We start from the raw sequence: 27,154 nt of genomic DNA, 5'->3' as shown, positions 1-27,154 counted from the left end.
GCCAACTCTTAAGCTGCTCGTTACCAACAGAAAGTCGACTAGTGTCACATTATAAAGCCTCTACGGATAAAAGGGCGAGCATGTTCAGTAAGGGAATTCAAAGCTACGACCCGAAGATAGTGAGTGAGTGTTTTACCCACAAGACCAAGCCAGTTCCATTTTATTCACTAAAAGAGGTAAATTCGTTTGTAGGTGTTTTTATATTATTATAGTTTCAAAATATGTAATTCTTACCAAAGTCAAGCCTATAGTTGGTAAATGATGCTGTTTCATAGCTATTCTCTGAAGCTTTAGTTCTGTGTTGATTTTGTGTTATGATATTAGACAAACTCGTTATGGTTAGTTGAGAGGGTATTTATTCAGGTGACCTTAGGAATATTATCTCAGTTTATAGCCTTTAGCTCTGTGTTGGTTGTGTCTTTATATAAGTTTGTAGTTAGGGATTAGCCCTTCGATAGCTCAACGGTAAATCTATGGACTTATAACCCTAAAATTCAGGTTTCGATACCAATGGCTGGCAACATACAGACAGCCTATTATGTTGTTAACAACAAACCATGTCAAGTGTTATAATTTTATAAATAATAATAAGATTCAGGTTCATCTTTCCAGTCTAACAGAATTTAGGTATTAACGTTTCGACGAAACGACATTTAGAACTTTATGTTTAATAAGAAGAGTTAAAGTTTTGTCCAAACGACATTTAGAATATTATGTTCACGAAGGAGAGTTCTTAACGTTTTGTCAATATCCTATTTAAAAGTGTAAGTTTACTGAAGATAGTGGATAAGGTATGTGGTCAATATCCTGTTTAAAAGTGTAAGTTTACTGAAGATAGTGGATTACGTTTCGTCAGTATCTTGTTCAGAAACTTTCCTTTCGTCTGGTGTAATGAATGTAGCAGTAAATTATAGAACATGACAACTGACTATCCATTATAGTTAATATTAACTGCATTGTAACTTCCTAACATTTTTAAAGACATAATTTTCTATATATGTACTGTCCAAGCTTGTAGGAGTTTTAAACGTATATCAAATTCAGGTTCTACTCGAGTATCGATAAAATAACTTTTCTTACAGTTAAATCCATTAGTTGTTGATAAACGTACAACGTTAACTTTTACCTTAACAAATTGAATATAAATAAAAAATTGAATTATTTAAAGGACTGCTTCTGAATCTGTCAGTTCTAATCTCAAGCAGTTTAATTAGATTAACGACCATATTACTCGCAAAATGTTAAACTGCAGGTTGACCATTGTTAAAGCCATGCGTAATAAGTAAGGAATAAACCTTTAACTTTAGTTTGATAAGTCCATGCGCATACAGCCTAGAAACAAAATATTAAAGAACATTCATACTTTCGAATTCCACACGAGGGCGCAAGAAACTTAAAGTATAAAAATCATTGAATTAACCAGTTCATAAAATTTTAAACCACATACGTCATTAAGCACATGACTGTAAGAACAAGGCCAGTAAGATGGTGTCTAAACTTTTGTTACTACTTGTTTCTGTTGATTGGTTCACCAAACCTCTAATATTTTCCATAAAAATGTGGCTTAAAGAGACAGCGTTAACCTTTTTCGTCCGAGGGTTACGAAGAAAAATCTGATAATTGGGTTATCGTAGTTCTTTGGATAATTTTGTACAAGTTTTTATCTTTAAGATGCCGTTTTTGATTGGGTAATATAAACGACGAATTTGTTTTATAGACCAACAAAATCTTTTAATGCACACTTCATTCTTCGTATTTCAATTTACAAACTGTTAATGTTGTATCTTACTCATACTATGAATTTGTTTTGACCAAAAACTGGGTAACAAAGACTATGAGAAAAATAACATAAGTTACGTGCTTGACGTAACGATGTTCAATAAAACCATCTGAAGCTATACACATTTTAATATTCAAGGTTAGCTGCTAACAAGGATTCATATGATAATCTATCTATGATTTACAAGATATTATATCTGTTATTTATAAGATATGATAATCTATCTACGATTTACAGGATATTATATCTGTAATTAAGAAGATATGATAATTTATCTATGATTTACAAATATATGATAATCCATCTATGATTTACAATATGTGATAATCTATCCGTAATTTAAAGTGTATGATAAGCTATTTCTGGTTTACAATATGTGATAATCTATTTGTAATTTAGAAGATATGCTAATCTGTCTATGATTTACAATATATAATAATCCAACAAGAATTTACAACATATGATACATATAATGTTGCTAGGATTTTCCAGATATGGTAACACATCTATGATTTACAAGACATGAAAATCTCGCTAAAATTTATAAGATATGATTAGTTAACTATTATGATACACTTGAATCATACATGAATTTGCTCCAGCACTATACACGATGTTTTTAAAACATACCTGGTATTTCAACCGTAATTTGTTCCACTTCCTTATCAGGAGAGTCGGACTTAATGATGACAATAGAGGTGGCAGGAGGTAAGGTGGGCTTGGGGGCTGACCTGATGATACTTTCAAGACTGTACGACGACCCTTTACTAGGTCTTCCCAGTAATTCCTCGGCCATCACACTTATTAGAGGGTATCTTCTAGGGGTGCAATACCCTTTAAAGTCGTCCATGTCAACAGTCCATACCATAGCACCAGCAAAACCGTTGTCTTTTATCCATTTCATCTATAGGATATAAGAGCTAAAATTGTGTCTGCTTCCGGCCCTCTATACACCTCACAATAAATTATTTAAAAAAAAACAAAAACGCACGGAGTGTGGAGTGTTTGATTACGGATTATGATATACGTCTAATTTTACATCTATAACAAAAGATACTTGCTTTGATTGGTCTCCAATGGTTACCGAATAGAATTAAAATATATCAAAAATAAATTGATACCAAGAACAACCGCTTGGGGAAAATTAAACAAGTATGCTTGTAATTCTGGTTAAAAATAATTTAAATATTTACTACCTTCATTCTTATACTTCTCTCATCATCGAATCCAACCCACTGATCACCCAGATATACATATGGTACTTTCATGTCATCGTCCCAAATATAGGTGGCGCCTTTCTTTAACATCTCGCAAACCTAACAAAACAAATAACTTAATAACTTACTTGCAATAAATTCTATTTCAGAATGTTCCACAAAATTATACATACTCAAGTTTTTATTCCCAACTTACAATCATTTATTATTTTAAAGTTCATTACAAAAAAGGCTTTAATGTCAAGTTATTTTAATTTAATGGTGTAACCAATAAAATGTTCAACAGAATATTCAGGTTACTTGAATTAGTTGGTTTGTTTCTTAAGTAAATGCTGAAATTTAATTACATCTCCCTTCGGTACCATTGGTAGTTATATATTAAAGCAAACTGGAATGAACATCTTACCCACATTATCTGCACTCTACCGTAAAAACTAACAGAATATCATTTCCACTTTTAGATTACATAATTATATCCATCGCTGGACTCACACATTAGTACATAAACATTCTTTAATGACACTACTAGACTTTTAAAACATTTCGCGTCGAGATGAAAGGGTACTTTCTATGTCTTTAAACCGTCGTATTAAGAGTTGTAAAGTTTATTTAACAACAAGCTAGAATATGTTAGTGAATTAACTAATGTACATGACAAGAAGGATTTTTAAACAACAAATTAGGATAACTTTGTCTAGAAACTACTGTACAATATATGAAGGATTTAATTAACGACAAGCTAGGATAACTTTGTCTAGAAACTACTGTACAATATATGAAGGATTTATTTAACGACAAGCTAGGATAACTTTGTCTAGAAATTACTGTACAAGATATGAAGGATTTAATTAACGACAAGCTAGGATAACTTTGTCTAGAAACTACTGTACAATATATGAAGGATTTAATTAACGACTAGCTAGGATAACTTTGTCTAGAAACTACTGTACAATATATGAAGGATTTAATTAACGACAAGCTAGGATAACTTTGTCTAGAAACTACTGTACAATATATGAAGAATTTAATTAACGACTAGCTAGGATAACTTTGTCTAGAAACTACTGTACAATATATGAAGGATTTAATTAACGACAAGCTAGGATAACTTTGTCTAGAAACTACTGTACAATATATGAAGGATTTAATTAACGACAAGCTAGGATAATTTTGTCTAGAAACTACTGTACAATATATGAAGAATTTAATTAACGACTAGCTAGGATAACTTTGTCTAGAAACTACTGTACAATATATGAAGGATTTAATTAACGACAAGCTAGGATAACTTTGTCTAGAAACTACTGTACAATATATGAAGAATTTAATTAACGACTAGCTAGGATAACTTTGTCTAGAAACTACTGTACAATATATGAAGGATTTAATTAACGACTAGCTAGGATAACTTTGTCTAGAAACTACTGTACAATATATGAAGGATTTAATTAACGACAAGCTAGGATAACTTTGTCTAGAAACTACTGTACAATATATGAAGAATTTAATTAACGACTAGCTAGGATAACTTTGTCTAGAAACTACTGTACAATATATGAAGGATTTATTTAACGACAAGCTAGGATAACTTTGTCTAGAAACTACTCTGCAAGTTATGTATTTATCTCTTTTTACCATATTAAATAATAAAGTAGAAAACTCTGTGTTCTCATAAAGATATTCTTTTCCTCCAGGTGATAACCAGACAAACCGTCCTTTATCAAGATACTGTTGAAGTAATTTATGAACTAAAAACGATAGGTTATATGTGACAACCAATTAGAAAATTAGTTATGATCTCATAAATATATCATAATCATTTTTATTTCCACAGCTGACTAGCGTACACTAATAATACGCTAAAACCATTTTCCACTTTCACAGTCCACTAATGCAGGATGTTACCTCGTAATAAGCCATAAATCCCTCCTTCTTTCACGGTTCACTCATGCAGGGTCTTACCTCGTAATAAGCCATAAATCCCTCCTTCTTTCACGGTTCACTCATGCAGGATCTTACCTCGTAATAAGCCATAAATCCCTCCTATTTTCGCGGTTCACTCATGCAGGGTCTTACCTCGTAATAAACCATAAATCCCTCCTTCTTTCACGGTTCACTAATGCCGGGTCTTACCTCGTAATAAGCCATAAATTCTTCCTACTTTCGCGGTTCACTAATGCAGGGTCTTACCTCGTAATAAGCCATAAATCCCTCCTACTTTCGCGGTTCACTAATGCAGGGTCTTACCTCGTAATAAGCCATAAATCCCTCCTACTTTCGCGGTTCACTAATGCAGGGTCTTACCTCGTAATAAGCCATAAATCCCTCCTACTTTCGCGGTTCACTAATGCAGGGTCTTACCTCGTAATAAGCCATAAATCCCTCCTACTTTCGCGGTTCATTAATGCAGGGTCTTACCTCGTAATAAACCATAAATCCCTCCTTCTTTCACGGTTCACTAATGCCGGGTCTTACCTCGTAATAAGCCATAAATTCTTCCTACTTTCGCGGTTCACTAATGCAGGGTCTTACCTCGTAATAAGCCATAAATCCCTCCTACTTTCGCGGTTCACTAATGCAGGGTCTTACCTCGTAATAAGCCATAAATCCCTCCTACTTTCGCGGTTCACTCATGCAGGGTCTTACCTCGTAATAAGCCATAAATCCCTCCTACTTTCGCGGTTCATTAATGCAGGGTCTTACCTCGTAATAAACCATAAATCCCTCCTTCTTTCACGGTTCACTAATGCCGGGTCTTACCTCACCTCGTAATAAGCCATAAATTCTTCCTACTTTCGCGGTTCACTAATGCAGGGTCTTACCTCGTAATAAGCCATAAATCCCTCCTACTTTCGCGGTTCACTAATGCAGGGTCTTACCTCGTAATAAGCCATAAATCCCTCCTATTTTCGCGGTTCACTCATGCAGGGTCTTACCTCGTAATAAGCCATAAATCCCTCCTACTTTCGCGGTTCATTAATGCAGGGTCTTACCTCGTAATAAACCATAAATCCCTCCTTCTTTCACGGTTCACTAATGCCGGGTCTTACCTCGTAATAAGCCATAAATTCTTCCTACTTTCGCGGTTCACTAATGCAGGGTCTTACCTCGTAATAAGCCATAAATCCCTCCTACTTTCGCGGTTCACTAATGCAGGGTCTTACCTCGTAATAAGCCATAAATCCCTCCTACTTTCGCGGTTCACTAATGCAGGGTCTTACCTCGTAATAAGCCATAAATCCCTCCTACTTTCGCGGTTCACTAATGCAGGGTCTTACCTCGTAATAAGCCATAAATCCCTCCTACTTTCGCGGTTCACTAATGCAGGGTCTTACCTCGCAATAAGCCATAAATCCCTCCTACTTTCGCGGTTCACTAATACAGGATCTTGCCTCGTAATGAGCCATAAATCCCTCCTACTTTCGCGGTTCACTAATGCAGGATCTTACCTTGTAATAAGCCATAAATCCCTCCTTTTTTCACGGTTCATTAATGCAGGGTCTTACCTCGTAATAAGCCATAAATCCCTCCTACTTTCACGGTTCACTAATGCAGGATCTTACCTCGTATTAAACCATAAATCCCTCCTACTTCCACGGTTCACTAATGCAGGGTCTTACCTCGTATTAAACCATAAATCCCTATTTACCCGGCTCACTAATGCAGGGTCTTACCTCGTATTAAACCATAAATCCCTCCTATTTACACGGTTCACTAATGCAGGGTCTTACCTCGTATTAAACCATAAATCCCTCCTATTTACACAGTTCACTAATGCAGGGTCTTACCTCGTATTAAACCATAAATCCTTCCTATTTACACGGTTTACTAATGCAGAGTCTTATCTCATATTAAACCATAAATCCCTCCTATTTATACGGTTCAATAATGCAGGGTCTTACCTCGTATTAAACCATAAATCCTTCCTATTTACACGGTTCACTAATGCAGGGTCTTACCTCATAATAAGCCAGAAAGCCAGCTTCTTTAGTGAACTCCCCTTCTTTTCCGCCCCCTGTTGCCTGGTCGTTAATTCCGTTGTTTCGTGGATCAGAAAGTGTAAAACTTCTACCATAGGTTGCCATCCCAATAACCAGTTTGTCCTTTGGGGCGCCAAGTTTTTCCCACATTTTTACTCCATAATCCTAGAAGTTGAAATAATCAACAATAATATATTTATTGTCTTCGAGAAATGTTAACTGTAAACACGACATTAGAAAACTTGCTAGGTCAGTCGAAAACCCAAAAATATCCAGCAATGAAAATTAGCTTTAATAACACTGCATGAAAATAACCACGTAAGTTACTCTCAGAAATATCCGCTAAGGAGTCTTTGAATAACTGATGCACAACAGATTATCTGCAAAGTATCCACAACATAGTTCAAATAGCAATAAAGTTTAACATTTCAAATTCCATGATGGTTGAATATGTTATATTAAAATGATTTGATAATCTCATCAAATCGCTACATCCCATACATGCATCTTAACAATAGCCCCTTTCTATAGTTTCTTTTACAATAAGCTTGAGTGTAATGTTGTTTCGCCTAAAGCACACTACTCCTTATAGGCTTTCCATAGTCCATCTAGTGTATGAGGACTGTGGTTTTACAGAGTCTGGAGAATTAAGTACCATATTTTTTAATGGAATAGTATGAACATTCCCTCTATTTTCCAGTTTCTTGAGTATGGAATGGTTGAACAAAATATGTTATCGAAACAGTTCATGTATAACTGAGTAGTTTTAATCATTTGCTTTGTCACTGTTGCCTAGAGCAGACGAACGACTTTCGCCATTTTATTCATGGATTCTCACCTTTTACAGTATATCACACTTTGGCTGGGTATACGACCTGTTGAGGATCCTTTCTGGATGATCCTGGTACCAGAAATGTTATTACAAATTTTGAGAGAGGAGTAATTTTAACGGTGATTCAGGAGTTGGTTAGATACTCTTGGGTTTCTTGAAGAAATATAAATTATAAATCATTTAATAAGCATTTAGATAGTGCAACCTATACATTTTACAAACATATGTAGTTTCTAAGTTAACAAGTGTTGACCCCCAAAAGGTGTTCCTGTTTGGTACCCCAAACTGATTCATATTCCTTTGTTTTCCAGTGTAGTTACATATAAAGAATATCCACGTCTCGAAAATTCTAAATCTGCTATCTAAATACATCTTCATAATGTTGGTTTATGAATATCTTCAATTCCTGTTACATACTTAAATGTAGTTGTGATACATTTTGTTTCATCGCGACTTTGCTGTGGTTGTCAAGTGGCTTGCTGATTTACAAATTCAGAATAGCTTTAATATAACTTACTCAATCTTCTGTAGTAATAAAATAAGGTGGTAATGTGAATTCTAGATAAATATCATACCAACTTAGATAAATTTTATGATAAACAGTATATTTCACTATTAATAAAATTCAACACTCGAATTAATGTTGAGCTGCCAATGTGTAAGACGAATGAAGTGGTTTAACAGTAGGTTATGCCAAACAATTCAACAGTTCTCTTTACGTACAATACATAACTGTTTTCTCCAGTTTGTCTCATTTCTGGGTGCGTACAAGGGGCTGTTGTGGCCTGTCTGCTTTTCCCATTTACCGTGAAAGTCGTACGACATGACGTTGAGAAAGTCGACGTACCTGAAGAAACAAAGTAGAATTTATTAGATTCATCAACCGTTTTGGCCTACTACTCATAGATGGCAGAGCAGATTTGAATCAAAGTTTGTTTGTTTTTTGAATTTCACGCACAGCTACACGAGGGCTATCCGCGCTAGCCGTCCCTAATTTAGCAGTGTAAGACTAGAGTGAAGGCAGCTAGTCATCATCACCAACCGCCAATTCTTGGGATACTCTTTTACCAACAAATAGTGGGATTGACCGACACATTATAAGACCCTCACGGCTGAAAGTGCGAGTATGTCTGGTGCGACAGGGAGTCGAACCACCGACCCTCGAATTACGAGTTTGAACGCCTTAAATTATTCGTATTTTTTTGCCTGCACTATAATTAAATTATTCATATTTTCTACCCTGTACTCTTATTAATTATTGATATTTTTCCACCCTGGACTATTATTAAATTATTGATATTTTTCCATCCTTCACTTTTATTAAATTATTGATATTTTTCCACCCTTTACTATTATTAAATTATTCATATTTTCCACCCTGTTCTCTCATTATTAAATTATTGATAGCTTCCCAACCTGCACTATTATTATATTATTAATATTTTCCACCCTGCAGTATTATTAAATTATTGAAAATATTTCCACCTTGCACTATTATGAAATTATCGATATTTTCCCACCCTGCACTATTATTAAATTATCGATATTTTCCCACCCTGCTCTATTGTTATATTTCTGATATTTTCCACTACTAACAAGTGATGAGATGACAGTGGCATTTTTTGGAACTAAAGTACAAATAACGACTTAGATAACAAACATACGCTGCAACAGCAGGCACGTCGTAACCTCTCTGGATATTTTCGGCTCCAGCAGAAACAGCAGCAGTTAACAACAGACGGGGCAGGTTGTTCTCTTTCGCCTCGGCTTCAAATGTCTCTCGAAACTCCTGTTCAAATAAAAATACGGAATGTTGAGCTTTAAGTGCCTTACTTCATACGTCTTTTAAATAACGTTTAAAAACATGGTCCATCCCTCTTTCTTCTCATGTATTTCAGTTTTGATAATTTCGTGAACAACAAACATTTCTAAAATATTTTGTTTTTAGCTTTAATGAAATGTTGGAACTTTATACATTTCGTCGTTCATGTTTGTTTGTTTTTTTAATATAGCCACCTACCTTGACTAGTTGGACAAAGTTCTTCTTGTCTTCGTTACCTCGAGGAAATTCCCAGTCTAAATCCAGACCATCAAAATTCCGCTTTCGTAGAAACTCCACTGCACTGAATATAAACAGTCTTCGATTGTAGCTGTTTGAGGCCATGTCTTTAAAACGTTTCGTGCCAAATGACCATCCCCCTGTAAGAACAAACAGTTTGAGCTTTATGGAACTGAAGCCTTGCCTATTTTTAAGCTACTAACTTATTTATTAAATCGTGATAAAACAGTTCATGTAAAGCTATCTTTTGGTTATATTCCATGATCATCACGTGAAAGAGATAAATTGGACTACTGTTAATGATGGCTACTGTTAATACGATTAAAATATAGCATGATCTACTGACACTAGTCTGGTGGTTACTGTTAATACGATTAAAATATAGCGTGATCTACTGACACCAGTCTGGTGGTTACTGTTAATACGATTAAAATACAGCATGATCTACTGACACCAGTCAAGTGGTTACTGTTAATACGATTAAAATATAGCATGATCTACTGACAATTGTCTGGTGGTTACTGTTAATACGATTAAAATATAGCATGATCTACTGACACCAGTCTGGTGGTTACTGTTAATACGATTAAAATATAGTATGATCTACTCACACCAGTCTGGTGATTACTGTAAATACGATTAAAATACAGCATGATCTACTGACACCAGTCTGGTGGTTACTGTTAATACGATTAAAATATAGTATGATCTACTGACACCAGTCAAGTGGTTACTGTTAATACGATTAAAATATAGCATGATCTACTGACACCAGTCTGGTGGTTACTGTTAATACGATTAAAATATAGTATGATCTACTCACACCAGTCTGGTAGTTACTGTAAATACGATTAAAATACAGCATGATCTACTGACACCAGTCTAGTGGTTACTGTTAATACTATTAAAATATAGTATGATCTACTGACAACAGTCTGGTTATTACTATAAGGAAAGTTGACTCACCCACGGCTAGAAGGACTTTCAAGTCGTGGTTCTTTTTCTTTAGTTCTGTCACTCGTTCATAAAGACCTTTCTTTTCATCATTACTCTCGTCCGAAGCGTCATGGGCGGACAGTTTGTTCTTTTTCATCCAACCAAAAGCAAATATGATGTAATTGCACATAAATGGATCGATGTCCTCTGGATAATACTTTCCAATATTCTGTCTGTACTGCGACCAGTTGGTATAGTAACAAACCACTTTGTTAGACTTCCCACTGGAACCTAAAAAAATAGTCCAGTATATTATAGGCGAAAAATCATCACGAAACTAAAGATATAACCGAAATTTTAACATAAAACAGAACCAAGTCCAGCACTGAATCTAAACCAATCTGAGCTAAATCCAACTTCAAACAAAACAGATATGACATCTAATCCAAAAGTAAACCAGAACAGTTTCATCCACTCGCTACGTTTTTTCTTACTCATAATCTCAGTATTATTGACGAAAATCGAAATAATTTTACTCTAGTTTTTATTATTGTTATCATTAATTAAGTTTTATTTAGTCTGACTGTCAGTTTAGTCGACGAAAATGGCTAAAAACTATAATCAGTTTCTTTGGTATCACTTAGTTTATAGCTAAGAAGTATTTTGTATTTTATCTCACATGTGCAATTATATATGTCAATATTATATGTGTAGCAGTTTTATCCTAAACTTCACGTTTAATATCCTGGTAAAAATGGTTACCTAGAAACGACCAGGTTTCCATAGTATCGAATTAAGTGCATATTATTTGTTTTGCCGATTCAAGATGTGTTTTATAAACTCTATTTGTATGTGTTCGACGATATATTCAACATAGACACTTTTTTACTAAATGTTCTTAAAAACTCATTCAACCTACAGTTATTCATATATTTGGTTTCGTAACTTTCAGCTTTCTTCTGTAGTTATTCTAGGTGTTACAAGAGTCACAGGAAACGTTTACTATTTCAGTACAGCAAACTGGTTTACCTGTGACTCTACACCAACAGCTTCAACGTACATATATAAACCCTTTCAGAGCATATGGTAAGACACTCTGTGATATCTATATAGCACACGGTAAGACATTTTATGATATATTTATATAATATGGTGAGACACTTTATGATATCTATATAACACACGGTAAGACAAATTATGATACATTTATAAAATATGGTAAGACACTTTGTGATATTTTTATTTCTCCTAAAGTGTATACTAGTAATTTTGTGTCAGTTGTTCTAATAGCATTGTTCGATCCCCGCGGTGGACACAGCAGAGAGCCCAAACAAACAACTTTATCACCGTCATCATTCTGGATGATTTCGCCCAGAAATTCATCAACCACATGAACACCAAACCAAAACAAAACCAACATAAATACAAGCAGTGTGAGACCAAAGCTAACGTGATGCGGACAGATATATATATGAAATCACTTTATTCTTAACGAAATCGAGTAACTGGAAAGTGATGGGCCAAGGAAATCAATGCAATAAAACCGGTACGGTTTTCTGGTGGGACCGATCAGCTGTTCAGCAACTGGTATTATGATGACCCCAAAACGTGCATTATGTAATCCTTAAACCTTAAGTGATGTCGTTTGTCTATCGTTCGAATGTAATTCAAACTGTGAAAAGTTTCTTGGACAATAACATTTGTTTGTGACGTATTTGATTGATTACAAGAACGAATTACAGGTTCAATCTATTCACTGTTAATAATAATACCTAATATATTATTATAGATTAAATAAATAATAGGGTTCTTTATTAATATTACCTGGTTCTGGTACCTGGTATCTTATTATAGGTTGAATAAATAACCAGGTTATTTCTGACAACCAGTGTTTTATTTGTATAAATTTCAAATAGGAAACAATTGTGATCATTTATAATTTGTGAAAATAACTAACATCATAGTGAAACTATAATTTAAAATAATATATATGTATATTACTAACTAATGGTGACAGTTTACTAGTAACGAACCCCCCAATGGCAGAGTGGTATGTCTGCGGACTCAAGCCGCTAAAAACCAGGTTTCGATACCCGTGGTGGGCTGAGTACATATAGCCCTTTGTGTAGGTTTGTGCTTAATTCTAAACAAATAAATGCTAGTAATGATTGATTAAAGAAATGTTTAAACCTTAGTTGTTACAGTTTACCAATCACGATTTCAAGATTAATTATGATGTATGTGTCACTACCAACTATTACTGGTGGTTGCCTATTTAGAAGGTCATCAAATATGGTCAATAAATCCGATTATCTCTTTAAATTATTACTTTGAAACGCTTTCAGTAAAGGTTAAATATGTGTATACCTGTTTGTTTTATTTCTGAAATTCGCGCAAAGCTACGCGAGGGCTATCTGTACTAGCCGTCCATAATTTAGCAATGTACGCCTAGAGGGAAGGCAGCTAGTCATCATCATCCACCGCCAACGAATAGTGGGATTGATCGTCACATTATAACGCCCCTATGGCTAAAATGGCGAGCATATTTTGGTGTGACGGGGATTTCGAACCCGCGACCCTGAAATTACGAGTCGAGCGCCCTAACCACCTGCCCATGCTGGGCCTCTCTATATCTATATTTAAAAGTATAGTTAAAGGTTTAAGTATAATAAAAGTGACACTTGGGGACTGTTAATTTTGTATGTTTTCTTTACACAACATTGTACTTGTTAATGTGTGGAGCTACTGAATAATATTTTAAAAGAGTTTTTATTAATTGTCAAGCACTGTCTCTCATCTCTCCACGTGACTGCTTTAGTGAATAACCCGTTGTCTCGTACATAAACATCAGTCTGAATGTTACATGAACAAATATAATTCACTTGTTCTAGGGAAGCTCTCTGACGGACAGAAATATGGACTCCACTGTAACGTGATCTTATTTTCTGTAGTCCAACCACAACAGATTAAGAACCCAGTATTGCTGAAGATGTGGTTAACCACACAACATAATTCTTGGGCTCCAACGTTCTGTAGACTTCATTATCAAATCAGCAACTATAAATATTGTGTTAGAATCTAACTGTTTCAACAACATTTATTATCTGAGAATCTTGTCCATGTTGGCAGTCGTTGAAACGACTAAAGAAAGATAGAAGTAAGAGGGCACTCGGTTGATAAAGAAGAACCATTGTTTTGTACACGGTCTTGTGTTGGGTGAGAACGGATGTTGGCTTGTTACCTCGTATCTAGTGTATGGTAAAGAAAATTCTGTTTGTTCCTGGAAATCAATGGTACACGTGAAACTCAAAGGCTGTAAGTTACTTTATAAATAATGCGAGAGCAAAATTAATGGTTCTTGCATTTTACACTCATACAATACTTCACAGTTATCTCTGTGTCTCAAGATGGCTGGTATGGGTGTTAAAACGTTTATCAAAATAAAGTAGAGAACAACGTTTCGACTTTCTTAGGTCATATTCAAGTTAATAAAACCTGTTAACCTGAAGCCGTCTTGAGACACATTTTTACTTCAAGTGGGTTTCTCGTCATCACGAATTATCTCTCTCTTTGGTACAGGTTAAACCTATATAAACATTTCGTTCTGTTTTCCAAATTAACTGAATATTGCCCAAAACTATAGAGCGAAATATCTTAAACAATAATTATTTAACCATAAGTTTAGGATTTAATTTAGCAAGGTTTAGACGATAAATCTTTTTTTTTTTTTTTTCCAAGATGCACTTCTTGTACGCATCCAAAACTTTAACATTCTGTTTATAAGAAGGTTGGATGTGGTATTACCTAGGAAGGAATAACAATATGAAAATCAACTCTGTATATGTGTGTGCGTTTGTATTCTGATGCTGTGTTCACCGTGGGGAATCGAACTCCTGATTTTAGCGTTGTAACTCCGTAGACTTGACGCTATCTTTAAATAAACAGGTCATTAGTACTCTGTTTTTTATTGACAGACGATGTCAGGACATTGAGTAACAGTCAAACTTTTGTCACATACATGTAGAATATTTAACACACCATATAATAGAAACTTACTTTTGAAGCCATCTTCCGTTGTTACAGTTACAATAAAGCAGCCTGTGAGCACTAGAATCTTCAAGAGCCCCTGTAAATATCAAATAAAAACACTGGTTAACTAACGTGTGAATTTTCGCTTGATAATAAATTTAATTCGAACCAGTACTGAGGTTTTTGAGTGTGTATTTTTGGAAATGTAGGCTTAACTGTGAAGTGAAAGTTAATACAGAAGTAGTTGGTGATATAAAGTACACTTTTGTTCCTTACACAGACCTTCCTAACAAACAAACCTAATGTTTAACATCTTCTATACTAGTAACGTCGATTAATTGCCATTTAGTCCAACAAATTAGGTTTATAAAACACGGTTCGTTCACTATATTCATGAGTAATTTCTGGTTCTTTGTTCAAATCGCCTACACCAACTAGCGACCTGGTTATTAGCGTCTTGTTTCGTTGCTGGATATTCAACGCACGAAGAAAACAACTGGTTACTTTGCTTATATCTTCAACCCGTTGTTCACGGTATTTCGTCTCCCTGACGATAAATTAAAGCTTCTATTCATGTAAATAAACGTAAAATAATCTTTGTACGCTAAGTAAAAAAGTTCTTTTTTTATGAAGGCAAAATTATAGATATGTGTTTACATATTGGACGGTAATAGTTTACAAATAACACGAGTCTGACTATCATCCAATTACTTTAAGAGAAAAGTATCTGATTGGTGACTTCTATGTGTAGAAAAGCATCTAATTGGTGACTCGTATATTAAAGAAAAGCATCCGATTGGTGACTTAGCTGTAGAGAAAAGCATCTGACTGGTGACTTGTTAGTATAGAAAAATATCTAATTGTTGGATCATTTGTGGATAAAACCATGCGATTGGTGTCTTGGTTATATAGATGAACATACAACTAACAATTTGATTACATTAAAAAGCACCAAAAAGTTAGTAACTATTGGATGCCACAACAACTTCATGTTTATGTTATTTTCCGTTCCAGAACGGTAGTAGTAAGAGTTATCGCCAATAAATAAACATTTTTTTAACTAACTGCTTTATTCTTAGTTAAGTTTGTATTCACACTATATTATCTAAAGACTAGTTCTTCTAAGATGTTCAAAATAAAGTAATTATGAATTAGTGATAGTGAATAATGGTGTTAGTCACACATTACACTGAAATAACTAAATTAACTTTTGCTTGTAAACAATACATCGTTGAACCTCAAAAATTCGTGACTTATTAGTATTTTTTCACCTTTTATAAATTCAAAAACGTTTTTTTTTATATTTTCATTGCCTCAGATTAATGGTATTGTTTAATTCAGGTACATCTAATAATAAATACATTTGATTTACCTTATTTTCAACGTGTATACTAAAATAAGTTAAATAGAACTGGATATGTGCTCATTTCGAAGCTGTCTTTTAGGTCCGCGTGAATAGACTAATTAGCAGTTTGTTCAACTATTTAGGTTTGGTTACTTTACTTTACTTTTTTAAATTTATTATATTTTTGTTTCAAGTATGAAAAAGCACGAAGTTTTCAAGAATGTCTGATACAAAAAAATTAATTAATACTTTTTACTTAATTGATACAAATAATCCGCATATTGCTCTAACCACAAATGTTTTCTCACCACTAAGTTCACTGACGAAAACAAACTTTATGTGACATCAATGAAGTCTATGCTGTACGCGTTAAGAGTTAACACAATACCAAATCCATCAGTCGATATATCTAACATTTTTAATACAATACCAAATAACAACAAAAAAAGAAAATCACTGTGTGTTGCAAAAGCAAGCGGCGATAACCTTGATCTATCAAAACATATAAACTAGAAATTATCTCTTCCAACAAACATAGCGATGATACAATTTTATGGAACTAACGCCAACGAGAACAACACATAACACCATGAACAAAAATGACAGACCGTGGTTTTCAGTTTATTGCTATGTCTCAAAATTAGATAGTGGAAAGAGGAAGTGTTGTTGTTGATACCTTAACAATATCATCCCATCAGCATTTAAAACTCTCGCTAATCTTTGTTGAGATTTATTTGTCAATTTCTTTTCTTTGCCAAAACGCGAATTTCAGTAAAGATGACATACAGGTTTACTCTATCCTGTGATTCGCTGCTTCCCATGCAACAAACTAGTTTCGCTAAATTCACGGCTCATAGGTGAAGATAAGCGACGTAAACGACACATAGTGGTGGGAATGTAAGCAGTTTATTTAGTGTAAAGGGCTATACGTGACATCCGAACAAACTTGTAGAATGGATATGGATGTTAATTTATACAAATATATAACTCGTACTCTAGAAATTCACTTCCTTCTTTTTCACATTTTTTTAGAACAAGTTGTTTTTAATATTTCAGCGAGCAGATGTTTCTTGTCGCGTAATTTATTCAACAGTTTCTTATGTTCTAAGAGCAGGCCTAACCTGTCTGTACTTTCTTTGTACATCTGACCCAGTTCTATCAGCATTGGACAGAACCATGAAGAATGGTGCGTGACCGAGCCATACCAACAATAATAACTCGTATTTTAACAACTGTATTATATTCTGCGAACTATCCTCAGATTGTTAAAAGTTTCATAACGTGTTTACAGTGAATAACCCATTATTAGAAGTCATTAATTTGTACTAGACCCTCAAACGTTTCCTTACTTCTTCAAATAATACATTAATTATCACGAATGTTTATAGAGTAATATGAAAAGTTTTCTAACAATCATGTCTTCTGTTTGTACTTTGTTCAACAACCGCACGATTTTTAAGTTATTTATTTCCTTTTTAACGAAAGTATAAAAAAACGGACTGGTGTCTAAAAGACGTGTGTTTTGTTCTTTGTTAAAGATATAGTATTTATAAATTAGATACCGGTTAAAAGTTGGAGAAAAAGATAAAGAAGAAATATACTTGACATTATACTAAAACTGTGAACGATTTGAGTTGTAACAATATTTCAGCGTAAGACATTATTCATGTTACAATTGTTGAAATGAGGCGAAATAATGATACATCAGATAAAAAGAAAGAAAACAAAACGTATCACAGAAAGAATCTGTACACACATAAATAACATACATGTTTTAAGTCTGTTACAAGAATAATATACATTTATTTTCATTTTAAGGATATCGTTACTCAGAATAATAGGGTCATTGTAATTTGTATGTTTGTTTGTTTTTTGAATTTCGCGCAAAGCTACACGAGGGCTATCTGCGCTAGCCGTCCCTAATTTAGTAGTGTAAGACTAGAGGGAAGGCAGCTCATCATCACCACCCACCGCCAACTCTTGGGATACTCTTTTACCAACGAATAGTGGGATTGACCATCACATTATAACGCCCCCACGGCTGAAAGGGCGAACATGTTTGGTGCGACGGGAATTCGAACCCGATACCCTCAGATTACGATCCGAACGCCTTAACCCACCTGGTCATGCCGGGCCTTCATTGTAATTTATAAATTTGTTTGTGAAAGCTATGTAGAGAAATATGTATTTTTCACAACTAGATGGTGGTATACTCATTCTGGTTGTGTCCTGGAATGAGTAGTTTCACCACCAGGTGGTAGTATACTCATGCTAGTTGTGTACAGGAATGTGTAGTTTTCACCACTAGGTGAAACTCTTATTCTGAAAGAAGTTTAATCAACAGGGAGTAGCTTAAACCTCATTTATGTACTAGGTACTTCGGTTGTTAAACGCTAAGCTATACAACTGGCTGTTTTTGCTGTGCTCAGTGCGGCTATCGAAATCCGATTTTTAGCGTTGCAAGTAATGAAAGTAATTAAAAATATATTATTGTGATTCGTATTTAAATAGATAGTGTTTGTTTGAGTTTTGCTCGAAGCTACACAAGAATTGTCTCAGTTAGCCAGCCTCACATTTGTAGTTATAATAACTCACATAAAACGGTACTATAGGACTCGTTTTTCGATTTAGTCTATTACGTAACGTATTCGTTTGTTGTTGTTTTGTCATAGCTAGGAGTTAACCCTGATTTTCTAATATGTTCTTAGAAGTATAACCAAGCCTACGTGACCTAATGTAAAAAATGTAATACTTCGGCGTATATATAATTGTAGGTCTGTCATAACGCTATGTACTAGTCAAACGTTGCGCGTACACTCTATTGGAAATGTTGAATATCTCCAGTTTCTGTGACTTTGTATACCAATAACATATGAGACTCCTTTGCTGAAAACTGAAAAAAAAATGTTGTAATGTCCAATATTTAACAAACTACGACAGAACAGGAGTTGGCGGTGGGTGGTGATGACTAACTGCCTTCACTCTAGTCTTACCCTGGTAAATTAGGGACGGCTAGCGCAGATAGCCCTCGTGTAGCTTTGAGCGAAATTCAGAAACAAAAAACAATGAAAAACGTCACGTTTCTTATTTCGATTTTGATAGTATATACTTATATACATTAATTAAACAAAAATATTTTATGATCTGTCATAATATTACTGCAGAAAACATAACAGATAAATGTTACATATTTAGATTTATATGTGATATATATTATTTCAATAAAACAAAAGCAAGTAACAGAAATTATTTTCTTCAGTGTCTATCATACATAGTTCAGAACAAATCCGACAGGGGCCAGCACAAACAGCAATTCTAGTTTTATCTAGCGAGCATTGAATGTAATACACCATAACAAGCGTGTGTGTTTTCTTATAGCAAAGCCACATTGAGCTATCTGCTGAGCCCACCGAGGGGAATCGAACCCCTGATTTTAGCGTTGTAAATCCGTAGACTTACCGCTGTACTAGCGGGGGGGGCCGTAACATGCGAATAAATTCGGATAAATAATTATAAATACGGCGAAAAATTGACCTGAATTAACTCGGGCAAATATTTTTCAGATATTAAATGCGTCCATATTACTTCATACAAATCACGGAAAGGGTTAAGTCTCAATATATTAACTGATAGCACCATATATGGATTTTTAAATGGTGCTGGGTTCTATTTAGACTGTTTTTTTGGTAAATGTTATTCTGGAGTAGATTTAGTACAAGGCTGCAAATTAAAACTGTATCGTAAGGAAGTTGACGACAAACTGATATATGTATTACATAATTGAAGTTTTAAATATTTTAACAGCAGCCACTACGAGATACAATAACAAACTTGTTCAGTTTTACCAACATAACGGGAAGTAGGTGACAATTCCCTGACCTACCAACATGATAATACACATAATAAACCCACAATGGCTGGCACAAATGTCATAGTCCATAGTGGCCTTAAGACGCTAACTTCCAGGGTTCAGTTCCTCGAGATGGAGGGAGCACAGAAAACATAGTGAGTAGATTTATGGTAAAAAAATTAAAAACAATTATTATCACCGTGCTTAAAGGGCCTTTTCTCTCTCCCAAATAACCTAACATTGGTTAATTGAACACCCAGGTTCTACAAGTTTTCTAGGACACGTCTAGAACATCCAAATAACCTATCACTGCTTCAATGAACACCCAGATTCTACAAGCTTCCTATGGCACGTCTAGAACATCCAATTTTATGTATTTGTACACCATTAACAAAGTTGGTTTGCAATACGACCTAACTTTAGGAGTAATGTAGTACTTTACTTGTACGCCATTAAATAGTTGGTTTGTAATAAGGCCTGACTTTAGGGGTAATGCAGTACTTTATTCGTACATCATCAAGAAAGTTGGTTTGTAGTACGGCCTACCTTTTGTAGTATTATAGTACTTTAGTTGTACACCATAAAGAAAGTTGGTTTTTAATACGGCTTAACTTTAGGAGTCATGTAAACACATACTGTCAATTTATCAACTAAGTGTTTCCAGGTAGTTGTCGTTAATGTTGATAAACGATAACTATTTGCTTTTAGTTAAGCACAAAGCTACACGAAGGGTGATTTGTGCTCTGTTCGCTACAGGTATCGAAACCTGCTTTATTACGTTATAAGTCTACAGACAAACTTCTGTGACCCTGGAGGGGAGTTAAATAACTATGTTACTATTTTCAATTGGGCTTTCTGCACATTAAAACCCAGTTTCTCGCGTTGTAACTCCGCAGACGTGCCGCTACAACACTCGGGAAGGAAAAATATGAGAAGTGACAAACTGGTACGTCGAATAAAAGTATTGAAAAAACGTTTCTTTACTTGAGTTTAAATCTGGATAATTTTAATGAATGGCCATCCGTTTCTTCTTCTATCAAAATGATACTCTTAGGATAAACAAACCACGTGACAGCAGTCTGATATCAGATTTAGTAACTTATTCTTTACATCCTTGACCTAGATATGAAGCGTTCAGCCTTTCTAAGAAATTCTGTTTCTCGAAGTTTCGAGTTTCACAGTCTAGGGCTAAGGAGGGGCCAACTGGCTATAAATGTAACAGTCGGATCGTGTAGGAACTTTATACCATTAAGTACCTCAGTCACAACCTGAGGGTTGCTTTGATGTAAAAGTTATAACCGTGGGAGACGTACATTCAATGAAAACTCACCTGGTCCACATCCGATACTGACAGGTACAAGAACACACTACGCCACCGAACTTACCGAACCCTGTCTCACAACAAAGAACATTCAATCTCACACTTTCAACCATCTGTCTTACACTTTCAGCCACCTGTTTCATTGTAAAGAACATGTCTCACACATTCAGTCTTACAGCAAAGAACAACCTGTCTCACACTTTCAGCCACCTGCCTCATAGTAAAGAACAACCTGTCTCACACTTTCAGCCACCTGCCTCATAGTAAAGAACAACCTGTCTCACACTTTCAATCACCTGTCTCATAGTAAAGAGCAACCTGTTTCACACTTTCAGCCACCTGCCTCATAGTAAAGAACAACCTGTCTCGCACTTTCAGCCACCTGTCTCATTGTAAAGAATAACCTGTTTCATAGTAAAGAACAACCTGTCTCACACTTTCAGCCACCTGCCTCATAGTAAAGAACAACCTGTCTCATAGTAAAGAGCAACCTATCTCACAGCAGAGAACAACCTGTTTCACACTTTCAGCCACCTGCCTCATAGTAAAGAACAACCTGTCTCACACTTTCAGCTACCTGTCTCATAGTAAAGAGCAACCTATCTCACAGCAGAGAACAACCTGTTTCACACTTTCAGCCACCTGCCTCATAGTAAAGAACAACCTGTCTCACACTTTCAGCCACCTGTCTCATTGTAAAGAATAACCTGTTTCATAGTAAAGAACAACCTGTCTCACACTTTCAGCTACCTGTCTCATAGTAAAGAGCAACCTATCTCACAGCAGAGAACAACCTGTTTCACACTTTCAGCCACCTGCCTCATAGTAAAGAACAACCTGTCTCACACTTTCAGCCACCTGTCTCATAGTAAAGAACAACCTGTCTCACAGAAAAGAACAACCTGTCTCACAGTAAAGAACAACGTGTCTCACATTTTCAGCCACCTGTCTCATAGTAAAGAACAACCTGTCTCACAGCAAAGAACAGCATATCTCACATTTTCAGCCACCTGTCTCACAGTAAAAAACGTGTCTCACACTTTCAGCCGCCTGTCTCATAGTGAAAAACAATCTATCTCACACTTTCAGCCACCTCTCTCACAGCAAAGAACAACTTGTCTCACACTTTCAGCCATCTATCTATCATCCTTACAACCGAGAACAATATTGAATAAATTGGAGATAGATATTTTTATCTTGCTCAATTTGCTTGATAGAACATTGATTCTTTCGGTATTTATAAATATCTGAAGACTAGCCTAATCTGTACTTGTGAGGAACTGAAAGTTAGCCTAAGCTGTACTTTTGAGAAACTGAAAGTTAGCCTAATCTGTATTTGTGAGAAACTGAAGGCTAAATTAATCTGTACTTGTTAAGAACTGAAGGCTAGCCTGATTTGTACTTGTTAAGAACTGAAGGGTAGACTAATCTGTACTTGTGAGGAGCTGAAGGCTAGCCTGATTTGTACTTGTGAGGAACTGAAGGCTAGACTAATCTGTACTTGTGAGGAACTGAAGGCTAGCTTAATCAAACATCAGTGATAAGCTACTCGAATGCGTTAAACATGGGAATACATGGGTCATTTTTCTCTCGTTTCGCACTTGGTGGCTCAGCGGTGAGTCAGCGAATTTATACTGCCAAAATCGTGTTTCGATACCTACAGTAGGCAGAGCACAGGTAGCCTCTTGTATAGCTTTGTGCTTTACGTAACTACACATCCCAGTTTTCGCTTTCTACACTGTAATCAGGTGTGAGTCGAGTTTCTCACGGAAGACTTGTTTATTTTTATATCAGCTATTCAAACAAAGATACTGTAAATGGTGGAAATGAGCCATGACAATAGAAATTAATTAAAACCAGTCACTGACCACTATTATGATAAATTAAACTGACCAATACAGCGCAGGCTTAAACTGTCACTAACCACTACGACACTAACTTATCACTTACCATTATGACGCCAAGATAAATTGGTTTAAATTTTGCGCAAAGCTACACGAGGGTTTTTGGCTTGGTTTGTTTTGTTTTGAATTTCGCGCAAAACTACACGAGGGCTATCTGTGCTAGACGTCCCTAATTTAGCAGTGTAAGACTAGAGGGAAGGCAGCTAGTCATCAACATCCACCGCCAATGCTTGGGCTACTCTTTTATTAACGAATAGTGATTTTGATCATGATATATAACGCCCCCACGACTAAAAGGGCGAGCACGTTTGGTGTGACGAGAATTCGAACTCGCGACCCTCAGATTACGAGTCAAGCGCACTAACCATCTGGCTATGCCAGGTCAACATAAATAGTTACTAGCTATTATAATAACTTAAAATGTCTCTAACTGTTACGACTTACTGCTTCAGTCTGTCAAAATGTGTATTATGAAAATTTTCCACGAGAACAAAACTTTGGGGCTTGTCGTTGTATTTCCACGAAAATTCTTTACTAATAAGTAGATTCAGCGGTCATGAACGAATAGAGATGATGAATTCTTCGTACATAATTCAAAGCTTCGTCAATTATAATCAGTTTTATCATTCCCTAGTTCAGATATTTGTTTGTAACGTCATCTGGTGGAAAACCATTAAACTGCACTAATGTTTCGAAAAGAAACTAATTTTAACAGCGTTTGTCATTAGTTTTAACTGATATGAGAAAATGTTTAACAAAATTCAAGTAGTAAAAGAGACAAAAGAATGAGCCTTCAAGATGAAAGATCAAGTTGGTTGGCTTGTTGTTAAGCCCCAAACTACATAATGGGCTATCAATGCTGTGTTTACCACCAGTATCGAATTCCAGTTTTTAGCATTTTAAGCCTTCAGGTTTACCGCTGAGCCATTGGGATATTTAAAGCAAATTTGTTTGTACACAATGAATTATCTGTGCTGTATCCACCACGGATATCGAAATCCGGTTTAAGGCATTATAAGATTTCAGACTGACGGCTGTACCGCTGGGGGCATCAGATTGCTAATTATATTCAAGTAATAAAATAATATTTTCAGTAATTGTATAGATAAAGTTTCATAGCGAACTATCGCGAGATCGGATTTTTCTGAATTTTAATAAAGTATTTCATATTACACAATTGCACACATCGTAAAGTTTAAACAACACAACCCACAACGCTCTAATTGCTAAGGTGAGTGTTTTCTTATAGCAAAGCCACATCGGGCTATCTGCTGAGGCCACCGAGGGGAAACGAACCCCTGATTTTAGCGTTGTAAATCCGAAGACATACCGCTGTACTAGCGGAGGACAATTGCTAAGGTTTCGTAAAAAAATGCATTTTTTTAAATAAATTGAGGAGGCCCGGCATGATCAGGTGGTTAAGGCCCTCGACTCGTAATCTGTGGGTCGCGGGTTCGAATCCCCATCGCACCAAACATGCTCGCCCGTTCAGCCGTTGGGGCGTTATAATGTGACGGTTAATCCCACTATTCGTTGGTAAAAGAGTATCCCAAGAGTTGGCGGTGGGTGGTGATGACTATTTGCCTTCCCCCTAGTCTTACGCTGATAAATTAGGGTTGGCTAGCGCAGATAGCCCTCGTATAACTTTGCGAGTAATTCAAAAACAAACAATAAAGTGAGGAATATTTTCGTAGTTCACGTTAACCTTTCTACCGTACATAAAATTAATAGACCTTATCGTTTGTGCTTACAAAATATATAAACTCACCATGTCTTAGCAGGTAGGCAGCGACAGTTTTCTCTTTTTAAGGTAGGCTTGGTTGTACACAGATACCTCTTGTATGTATTCGTTCCTTCCGATTTAGGTGAGACGCTACAATTGTGATGTTATAACAACCAAATTAGTCCTCCCAAAACTTCTGAAATATTCGTGTTTTGTAAAAGATGTTATTTATAGAACTTTAATGTTGTTTTATATTACTTAACTCTGTCTACATATAATGTATATATATATATATTATTTGGAAGTAAAAGGTAATTTTCGGCCAGAAAAATATTCTATTCTAGCACACACCACATAGTGTTCTACAAGATCCGTTACAACACACAACCAACTAACGGGACTATACATTTTACCTGTTTCCAATTGTTCGTCCTAGTCGAACTCCAATTGGAAAGAAAATATATGCCACGTGATCAAGCAGCCAATCACATCACGCAAAACTAGGTGACCAGTTAGAAAGATCGGGAGGAGCTGTTTCGAAGATAACCAATCTAGAAGACCAGTTATCCTTCAGAGATAGGCTGGTTCTGGTAAAACCTGCCGCTTTTCTTACCTGTATTAACACTCTTATCTTCCTTATTTGTTTTTAAACTGAAAATAAAATAAAAACCTTCCTCGTGCTCCAAAATCATTCGCTTTTCGATACTGTGATGAAACCCAAAATAACGACTGTAGCAGATATATGAGACAAAAGTGTAAGTCATAAAGTTAGGGGGAAAAATGAGAGGTCGGCTAAATAAAGACTTGAAATTCATTTCGTAGAAATAATGTCACAGAGTTTGAAAAGAGCCAGATAACACTTACATCGGCCCGTCATGGCCAGGTGGGTTAAGGAGTTCGACTCGTAATCCAATGGTCGCGGGTTCCAATCCCCGTCGCACCAAATATGTTCGCCCTTTCAGCTGTGGGAGCGTTATAACGTTCCGGTCAATCCCACTATTCGTTGGTAAAAGAGTAGCCAAAGAGTTGGCGGTGGGTGGTGATGACTAGCTGCCTTCCCTCTAGTCTTACAAAACAAACTAACTAACACTTATAAAGCATTCTACGTAAACATGTCCTGAGCAGGTTCTTGCTGGTGTGCTCCCCAAGGGTTTCGAAAGACAATGTCTAGTAGGTTAAGTGTTCAAACTTACCGCTGAACCACTGAAGAACATTTTCACGAATACAAAGTTTGTAACCACATCTACAACACTTCACAAATAATTGAGATATTAGAAAACAAACTTTGAGTACGTTAAGGATGATATGTTTCGTTTGGTCAGCATTGTAAGTTTATTTATACAAGAAAACTAAAGAGACTTGCTGTATTCACTAGTTATAGCACTTAAATAGATTCCATGTTATATATTTAAATACTATTATTACACAAGGATAATACCTAAATACTGGTCCAAAGACTAAACAGAGAGCGACCATATAACATCCAGATATTTCATATTGATTTGGCTGTCTGTTGTTGTTACTGTCCAGTTGGTTGAATCACAGCTGACCTTAATGGAAGGTTTAGATGCAAGCTGACGAGAAGTAAGTGTAAGAAAATTCAACGAACAGCGACAGTTAAACTGGTTTTTTATGGGAACGTTCTCTCGTGGTTGAAAGAGATGTTGTTTATTAAAAAAAGTTCCACAGTAAAACTGCAGGCGCCAACGTTTCGGGTTACATCGTACGAAATTTTGCCACTCCAAGTTTCAAAACGTCCATGAAATTTTGAATGAAATCAAGTTTCCTGGAGGTATTGCTTCGTAGGAATTTCTTACAAAGCTACACCAGTGCTATCTGCGCTAGCAGTTCCTAATTAGTAGTGTAAGACTAGAGTGAAGACAGCTAGTCACCATCACTCACCGCCAACTCTTGGGCTACTCTTTGGTATCATAGGTCAATTTGCTTTTTATTTTATGTTTGAGCAACGAAAACGACAGAAGTATATTATATTACATAATATATAATATATAATGTATATAAAATATAATACATAATATTTCATATATAATGTATATAAAATATAATACATAATATTTAATATATAATGTATATAATATACAATATATAACACATAATATATAATGTATATAATATACAATATATAATACATAATATATAATGTATATAATATACAAT

General features: G+C 35.4%; 1 protein-coding gene across 2 annotated transcripts in view; it reads right to left on the bottom strand.

Annotated features, from left to right (window-relative positions):
* Positions 1 to 26,550, bottom strand: part of LOC143255115 (putative chitinase 10) — a 35,793-nt gene extending 9,243 nt beyond the window's left edge. The window contains exons 1-10 of one of the 2 annotated variants that reach the window (XM_076510286.1): positions 26,415 to 26,550; positions 25,022 to 25,126; positions 14,861 to 14,930; positions 10,835 to 11,095; positions 9,830 to 10,008; positions 9,474 to 9,598; positions 8,533 to 8,656; positions 6,957 to 7,142; positions 2,977 to 3,096; positions 2,411 to 2,684 (exon numbers count right to left, since the gene is read on the bottom strand). In XM_076510286.1, the coding sequence (XP_076366401.1) occupies positions 2,411 to 2,684; positions 2,977 to 3,096; positions 6,957 to 7,142; positions 8,533 to 8,656; positions 9,474 to 9,598; positions 9,830 to 10,008; positions 10,835 to 11,095; positions 14,861 to 14,930; positions 25,022 to 25,024 (1,342 nt within the window). In that variant the 5' untranslated portion in view covers positions 25,025 to 25,126; positions 26,415 to 26,550. Of the gene's footprint in view, positions 1 to 2,410; positions 2,685 to 2,976; positions 3,097 to 6,956; positions 7,143 to 8,532; positions 8,657 to 9,473; positions 9,599 to 9,829; positions 10,009 to 10,834; positions 11,096 to 14,860; positions 14,931 to 25,021; positions 25,367 to 26,414 lie in introns of those variants that run through there. The other variant, XM_076510285.1, reaches the window with a different exon arrangement.
* Positions 26,551 to 27,154: the final 604 nt, after the last annotated feature.

The sequence above is a fragment of the Tachypleus tridentatus genome, chromosome 7 (genome assembly GCF_004210375.1).
Source record: "Tachypleus tridentatus isolate NWPU-2018 chromosome 7, ASM421037v1, whole genome shotgun sequence".
NCBI lineage: Eukaryota > Metazoa > Arthropoda > Merostomata > Xiphosura > Limulidae > Tachypleus > Tachypleus tridentatus.
Note: the sequence above shows the minus strand (reverse complement) of the source record. Positions and strands in the feature narration are given on the sequence as shown.